Below are 8,046 nucleotides of genomic sequence, written 5' to 3' on the forward strand. Positions count from 1 at the left end.
GAGAGGACAGCTGAGAAGCAGGACAGCTCCGAGGAAGTCCTCAGCTACCCGCCGTCCCTCTTCCCCAATCTCATAAGAGCTTTTATTTATTGATGGCTGTGGCTGCATTTTCTGCTCCCTGACTATGCCAAGCACCTCCCTCAGCCCACCCAGCTGCCTGCTTGGTCTCCCGACTCTGGGGGAACTCCTGATACTCTTCTGAAAAGATCCTAAAACAGTTTGAGGGAAAAGAAACATGAATAGGATGCTGATAATATGACCAAAATTGGGATTCTGAAAAACGTTTACTGAATGCAATGTTTATCTAATCCATCGCCAAAAAATAAAAAATAAAAACCTCTTCTCGTGCATGGCTTTTGTTTTTATCTCTCCTCCTTTGTGTGTACATAGGCTGCTCAATAAAGCCCTTCAGTAAGAACCATTAAGAATCTGTCTTGTTCCGGATTGGAGCCCCAACTCCCTGGCCTTCAGAGATGGGAGGGGACTACATGTGAGGCCAGCGCAGCGCCTGGTCAGCTCCAGGACCCGCCGAGCCCAGAGTAGCCCAGAGTAGCCCGAGCTCCACTTTCCTAGGCAGATGGTTAAGTTCCTCCAGGTTCGTGCCAGGTTTCAACGTCAAGCTGTGATTTTGTTCTTCTGGAACGGGATGAGTGTTGCTTCCCAGAGAGGCCCTATTAGAACAGAAAGAAAATCCTCTAAATAGGCGGAACAAGGCATCGGGAGGGAAAGTTCTCTAAATGCACTTTTAATACGAGCCGGGTATTGTGTGGAATTCAGCGCCCATCACCGTTTAGCCAGAGAGTTATGGCAGTGATTGGGGATGAATAGAGGAACATAATGGATACATGTGGCGTTTGCTCATTATATTCAAGTTAGCCCAACTCCGCTGTGGAAACTGTTCAACTTTCTCTCCCCTTAGCTTGTCACAGTGAAATAATACAGACATTGGTGCATCCAATGGGATCGCCTGCCACGCCATTCTATTTCCACTGCTAACGAGGGCTTCATAAGCCTTTGATACAGTCTGATCTTTGAAACCTTTCCAAATCTCCTCAAGCTTATGCTAAATCCTATTTGGAACTTTTTTTTCCTTGCCTGCTAGCGTCCAAGGCTTAAGAAAGCCATTTGGACAGTGACATGCATACTAACATACCGCAGGGCTCTTTTCTGAAAGGGAAGTAGCAGCTCTGATCACCGGGGCTCACACGAGCAAAACACAATTGTGTACGCAAATCTGAATAAAATCGATTTTCCCTTATCCTTCAGGCTTCTTAATCGAGAGGCTATTCCGGGCGCCAGAGGAAGCTGTGAGAAGAAAGCAGAGCCTCACTCCGCAGAGCAAGCCTGTGGCTAAGAGGCTGCAAGAGTTTGGAAGCCTCGGAAACGCAAAATGCAGAGGTAGGCAAGAAGGGGAATCTGGACCCAGCGGAGTGAACCCCCAGGGTATTCGTCCCTAGTTCTCGCAGCCTCAACCCAGAGAGGGGGTGGGCTGGGGCAGGGGTCTACAATCAGCTCCTTTTACTCCCGGAGCCCTGTACCAACTCCTCCACAGCAGAATGCTTACAGGAAAGGGGGGGGGGGGGCAAAAGGAATTAAAGAAACAAAAGAAAAATTCCCTATTTTCCCTTGTTTTCCCCTCTAAGCCTTTCCACATTGAAGGGATTGTCAGCTGCAGGCGGAGGAGCGGCGCGAGAGCGAGGCGGCCATTGGCTGCCAGGCTCTGGTGATTTGCATATCGTCGGCTATAAAGATGAAGGCTGCGCGCCACGGCGCAGCTCCTGTGAGAAGGGAGGGAGAGGCGCAGGTTGAGGGCGGGTCCGCGCGTCCTCAGATCCTGTCAGAGCCGCCGAGGTGCAGCTCGCAGACTTCTCCCGCACAGGGCTAGCAAAGAGCGTGGTTCGGAAAGCCTGGCATTCACTCCCAGACCTGCAAACCCGAGAAGACTCTGTTCTTTAGCCTTCCAGAATAGCACTTAGGGCTGAAGGCATGAGTCCCGTGAGGCAGGGGGGCAGCCCCTTCCTTTTCCCCTTGCAGCTCTTCAGCCTCTGCTGGGTGCTGTCACTGGCCCAGAGCAAGACAGTCCGATACAGCACCTTCGAAGAGGATGCCCCTGGCACCGTCATCGGGACTCTAGCCGAGGACCTGCACATGAAAGTGTCTGGAGACACAAGCTTCCGCCTGATGAAGCAGTTCAACAGCTCTCTGCTCCGGGTTCGCGAGGGCGACGGGCAGCTGACCGTCGGGGACGCCGGCCTGGACCGTGAGCAGCTGTGTGGCCAGGCCCCGCAGTGCGTGCTGGCCTTCGACGTGGTCAGCTTCTCGCAGGAGCAGTTCCGGCTGGTGCACGTGGAGGTGGAGGTGAGGGACGTCAACGACCATGCGCCGCGCTTCCCTAGAGCCCAAATCCCCGTGGAGGTGTCCGAGGGTGCGGCCGTGGGCACGCGCATCCCCCTGGAAGTGCCGGTGGATGAGGACGTGGGAGCCAACGGGCTGCAGAGTGTGCGCCTGGCCGAGCCGCACAGCCCCTTCCGTGTGGAGCTGCAGACGCGCGCAGACGGCGCCCAGTGTGCGGATCTGGTGCTGCTGCAGGAGCTGGACCGAGAAAGCCAGGCGGCCTACAGCCTGGAGCTGGTGGCCCAAGACGGCGGCCGTCCGCCACGCTCTGCCACCGTCGCCCTCAGCGTGCGCGTGCTGGACGCCAACGACCACAGCCCGGTCTTCCCGCAGGGCGCCGTGGCCGAGGTGGAGCTGGCGGAGGACGCGCCGGTGGGCTCCCTGCTTCTCGACCTGGACGCAGCAGATCCCGACGAAGGCCCCAACGGAGACGTGGTATTCTCTTTCGGCGCCCGCACACCGCCCGAGGCGCGCCGCCTCTTTCGGCTCGACCCGCGCTCAGGCCGCCTCACCCTGGCCGGGCCGGTGGACTATGAGCGCCAGGACACCTATGAGCTGGACATCCGGGCGCAGGACCGGGGCCCCGGGCCCCGGTCCGCCACCTGCAAGGTCATCGTGCGCATCCGCGACGTCAATGACAACGCGCCCGATATCTCCATCACCCCGCTGGCTGCCCCCGGTGCACCAGCCGCCTCTCCCTTCGCAGCTGCCGCCGCCGCTGCTGCGCTCGGGGTAGCGGATGCGACTTCTTCAGCAGGGCCGGGAACGTCAGAAGCTGGCGCCACCTCTTTGGTGCCCGAGGGGGCGGCACGCGAGAGCCTGGTAGCGCTGGTCAGTACCTCGGACAGGGACTCCGGCGCCAACGGGCAAGTGCGTTGCGCCCTCTACGGGCACGAACACTTCCGGCTGCAACCCGCCTATGCTGGCAGCTACCTGGTGGTGACCGCGGCGTCGCTGGACCGCGAGCGCATTGCTGAGTACAACCTGACCCTGGTGGCTGAGGACCGCGGCGCGCCCCCACTGCGCACGGTGAGGCCCTACACGGTGCGCGTGGGCGACGAGAACGACAATGCCCCGCTCTTCACTAGGTCAGTCTACGAGGTGTCGGTGCGCGAGAACAACCCGCCGGGCGCCTACCTGGCCACGGTGGCCGCCCGGGACCCGGACCTGGGCCGCAATGGTCAGGTCACCTACCGCCTGCTGGAGGCCGAAGTAGGCCGAGCTGGGGGCGCAGTGTCCACCTATGTCTCCGTTGACCCTGCTACGGGAGCCATCTATGCGCTGCGCAGCTTCGATTATGAGACTCTACGCCAACTCCATGTTTGCATCCAAGCTAGCGACGGTGGCTCCCCTCAGCTTTCCAGCAGCGCCCTGGTGCAAGTGAGGGTACTGGACCAGAACGACCACGCGCCAGTCCTGGTACATCCGGCGCCGGCCAATGGTTCCCTAGAAGTGGCGGTCCCAGGGCGCACAGCAAGAGACACGACCGTGGCGAGAGTGCAGGCCCGAGACGCAGACGAGGGCGCCAACGGGGAACTGGTCTTCGACTTGCAGCAACAGGAGCCGCGCGAAGCCTTCGCCATCGGCCGCCGCACGGGGGAGATCGTGCTCACTGGCGACCTCTCCCAGGAGCCGCCGGGCCAAGTATTCAAGGCGCTGCTGGTCATATCCGACGGCGGCCGTCCCCCTCTCACCACCACCGCAACTGTGAGCTTCATAGTAACAGCAGGCGGCGGGCGCGGGCCGGCTGCGACTGCCGGTGCAGGAAGCCCGGAGCGCGCCCGCCCGCCTGGCTCTCGGCTGGGGACTTCTGGGTCGGCACTACAGTGGGACACTCCGCTGATCGTCATCATCGTGTTGGCCGGGAGCTGCACGCTGCTGCTGGCCGCCATCATCGCCATCGCCACCACCTGCAACCGCCGCAAGAAGGAGGTGCGCAAAGGGGGGGCCCTCCGGGAAGAGCTGCCCGGGGCGGCGGGCGGCGGATCCTCGGCTCCCGGCTCCCCGGAGGAAGCTGCCCGGGGAGCCGGGCCCAGGCCCAACATGTTCGACGTGCTCACCTTCCCTGGCAGCGGCAAAGCGCCATTTGGCAGCCCCGCGGCCGACGCGCCCCCGCCCGCGGTCGCAGCGGCCGAAGTGCCGGGCTCAGAGGGCGGCAGCGCCACTGGCGAAAGCGCCTGTCACTTCGAGGGGCAGCAGCGGCTCCGCGGCGCGCATGCCGAGGTGAGGCCTTCCTTCGGCTGGGCGCCCCCCTCGGTGCTCCGGCGACAGTCTGGGGGAAGGGACAGTGGAGGGATAGGGGTGGGCGCATGAAGGTAGACGCTTAACCTGTCGCGTTTTTTTGTTGTTTTTTGTTTCTTCTCCAACCTTCCCCTATTCCCTGCTACAGCCTTACGGTGCCTCCCCGGGTTTTGGGAAGGAGCCGGCGCCCCCTGTGGCGGTCTGGAAAGGACACTCTTTCAACACCATCTCTGGCCGAGAAGCAGAGAAGTTCAGTGGCAAAGATAGCGGCAAAGGGGACAGTGATTTCAACGACAGTGATTCCGACATCAGCGGGGACGCTCTGAAAAAGGATCTCATCAACCACATGCAGAGTGGTGAGGACTCTTTTTCTCTCGCCAAATTCAGTATTCCTCCCTCCTCCCCTTCCCCACTGCTTGCCTCCTTTCCATCTTGCTTCCCAGCCCCCTCCCTCCTCGCCACTTTTTTATTTTTTTATTCCTCCATTTCCAGATGTGGGCCTGCCTCATACAGTAAATTCCAAAATGTTAAGTCAAAGCAGTCCCACTTGAATAAAGCACACCTCCATCCTCTTAGGCAGCAGCCCCCAAGGCTAGCCATCTACAAAGGGAGTTCTGTTTACCAGTTGTTTTTGCTTCCCGATTCCTTCCACAACATCTTTATGTTAGGGTGGCTTTACAGAAAACAACTGTGCCTTTCAATTCTTGAGGCACAGCATTCCTCATTATATCTACACACTTGAACTTTTCTTTTCCTTTTCTTTTCCCTGCCGCCCTGACCCAGGCTGACATTCTGAAAATAAAAGCTTAGGTGTGTGTTATCTCAGGAATAATCATCATGCTCTTTTCCTTGACTTTTACGTTAGGATTATGGGCGTGCACCGCTGAGTGTAAGATCCTGGGCCACTCTGACCGCTGCTGGAGCCCGTCCTGCGGGGGGCCCAACGGGCATCCCTCACCACATCCACCAGCTCAGATGTCAACCTTTTGTAAGAGCACGTCCTTGCCTCGGGATCCTCTGCGCAGGGACAATTACTACCAGGCCCAGCTGCCCAAGACAGTGGGGCTACAGAGTGTCTATGAGAAAGTGCTGCACAGAGACTATGACAGGACAGTAACGCTGCTTTCCCCTCCCCGTCCAGGCAGGCTCCCAGACCTGCAGGAGATCGGGGTACCCCTCTACCAGTCTCCACCTGGCAGGTACCTGTCCCCAAAGAAGGGAGCTAATGAAAATCTGTAATCCCATGCTGCATGTCTTCACACATACACAGCTCACTCCGAGAAGCCCCTAAGTTATTGACTGGTTTCAGTGTTGTATATATAAATATGCAAGATGTGCCTTAAAATGAAGTTGTTGGAAGCTTTTTCCAATCACATTGGTACTGTTTGGTATTTGCAAATAAAAATGTAGTTAATGTAATTTTTATGAAATGTGTCCAGTATTTAATTTTTCTTATCACGCTTTTGACTTTAATTTCACTTGCAGCTTGCCATTTTCTTAGTGTTTTTAACCTGTACATTGTGTAATGTAATGTTTGTATATAATGAAATTTTGTTATATTTTTATATGATAAAAGCTAAAGTGGAAGTTACTGCCAAAGGAACTGTCTTTAAGACAAAAAAGAAAAAATGTTGGAATTACTTAATGGAAATTTATCTTTCACCTGAAACAATCTAGTGTTTGAGAAATTTTGCCTTGCCAAGTATAACTTGTATATCTTGAGTCTGTGGTAGAATTCAAGTTCAATGTTATTTAATTACATTTGGTTTTCTGTAAGCCATGTCACCTATAAAGCACAGTAATAAAGGATTTGTCATGTGTTTGAAGAATCTGCTAATTGCTTCTCATGAAGTTTCCTATGTCTAAATATTCATAAATAATTGGAGTACCAAAATGAAACCTTCTTTCAAGTGCTAATTATTTGGGCATTATTACCATTCATGGCAATATTAAACCTGAGAGATTTTTCAGTTTTGCAAAATCTCACCAAAATTATTAAAAATTTTGTGTTGATTTTATAAACTATGTCCATCTCCGTATACACTGGGCACTTTATAAAATTCCTGCCTTCATATATTCACTCAATGAATATTTATTGAGCACCTACCAAAAAGTTAAGAAAAGCTAAGTTTGGGTTGTTTACTCACTAATTAAACAGACATCTGTAAAACTTTTACTAGCTGCCAGTAACTCCTCTATGAGCAGGAGTTGGAGATGAAGAACACATTGGCCCCAAAAGCTCTCCACTTATTAGGAATATTAGTATCAAAAAGACACTCAAATTTATGGGCAAATAGCATGATTCCTGAGATTTGGCTTTAAAATGGTCTAGGGGAAAAAAACACACAGAAGGCTATATGAATTGCTAAAATAGTTGTCAATGCTAGCATGGGTACATGTGAGGCCGGAATAATTTCATCAGTCTCTGTATATGTTTGAATTTGAGAATGTGCATAATGGAATGTTTTATAAAAAGACGTTCACGAGGATTATGCCTTTGTCTTACACTCAATACATAAAAATGATTATAATAATGAAAACTAACATTTACTGAGCAAGCTTTTATGTGAGCAGAGTTCCTTACCAAGCGTTCTGCATAAATTAAATCATTTATTCTTCAAACTCCGCCCATGAGATGGGAATTATCATTAACTCTATTTTGCAGATAAGGAAACTGAGGCACAAAGAGGTTAGATCAAATGCTCAAAACCACATGGGTAACAAGTGGCTAGGCTGAGATTCATACCTTGATTACTCAGGGCAAAAAATAAAACAAAATGAAGCAATGAAAAAGTTGGGTTTTTTTAACTTGAAAGAAACAGAGTTAGGTGGAAAAGTCCCAAAGCATTGCCTTTACTGCATGATTATTGTTTAGCCTTTTATATTTGTGAAGTGCCTGTGTTTCTTTATTACTAATTATAGAGTGTGAGGCACTGTAATGAATAGAGAAGCCCTCAAAGCTGCCTGTTGAAGTCATAATTGAAAACAGTGGTGGCTTCGGGTTGAACCACAGGGTGGGCACACACAAGTGCTCCACCACCCACAGCCTGTGCAAAGTTCAGTTTCTGCAGACAACAGAGCTGCACATGTGCCTGACAAGCCCAGACTGCCCAGACCTCAGGTTCTGAAAGAAAATATTACAGCTCCAGAGTCATGATGCACAGGGGAGAGACCCCCATCTAAAACTTTATTCCTGAGTCAGGCCCATCAAATGCAGAGCAGAAGAACGGATAATGCAGTCTGGAGGCATCCGCTCTCTTAGGTTGTTTGCTGTTTTTATCCTTCAAAAGTAAAATAATGTTATTGTCATTACTTTATTTTGTATTGTGCAAGCTATCTTATTGCTCCAAAATTTTGTGTTCCATAATCTCTACGACTTCATTGCCATTTCTTTTCCTTTAGAGAAATGAC

The 8,046-nt window shown here is 52.6% G+C and overlaps 1 protein-coding gene across 3 annotated transcripts; it reads left to right on the plus strand.

Annotated features, from left to right (window-relative positions):
* Positions 1 to 348: 348 nt before the first annotated feature.
* Positions 349 to 6,464, plus strand: PCDH8 (protocadherin 8). 3 transcript variants are annotated; one of them, XM_053564015.1, is made up of 4 exons: positions 349 to 1,398; positions 1,644 to 4,617; positions 4,784 to 4,991; positions 5,501 to 6,464. In XM_053564015.1, exons 2-4 carry the CDS (start codon positions 1,987 to 1,989, stop codon positions 5,872 to 5,874), a joined length of 3,213 nt encoding a protein of 1,070 aa, XP_053419990.1. In that variant the 5' UTR covers positions 349 to 1,398; positions 1,644 to 1,986; the 3' UTR covers positions 5,875 to 6,464. The 3 variants fall into 3 exon arrangements, with proteins under 3 accessions (XP_053419990.1, XP_053419991.1, XP_053419992.1); XM_053564016.1 differs by having other exon boundaries at positions 349 to 4,326; XM_053564017.1 differs by lacking the exon at positions 5,501 to 6,464 and having other exon boundaries at positions 349 to 4,326; positions 4,467 to 4,617; positions 4,784 to 4,986.
* The last annotated feature ends 1,582 nt before the right edge of the window (positions 6,465 to 8,046 follow it).

This window comes from Nycticebus coucang, chromosome 15 (assembly GCF_027406575.1).
Source record: "Nycticebus coucang isolate mNycCou1 chromosome 15, mNycCou1.pri, whole genome shotgun sequence".
In the NCBI taxonomy this organism is placed as follows: domain Eukaryota; kingdom Metazoa; phylum Chordata; class Mammalia; order Primates; family Lorisidae; genus Nycticebus; species Nycticebus coucang.

Excerpts from the sequence above, each read along its gene's own strand:
- PCDH8 (XM_053564015.1), top strand. The coding sequence starts at position 1,987 with ATGAGTCCCGTGAGGCAGGGGGGCAGCCCCTTCCTTTTCCCCTTGCAG. Across the intron at positions 4,618-4,783 it reads TCCGCGGCGCGCATGCCGAG|CCTTACGGTGCCTCCCCGGG; the intron begins GTGAGGCCTTCC and ends TCCCTGCTACAG. Across the intron at positions 4,992-5,500 it reads CATCAACCACATGCAGAGTG|GATTATGGGCGTGCACCGCT; the intron begins GTGAGGACTCTT and ends CTTTTACGTTAG.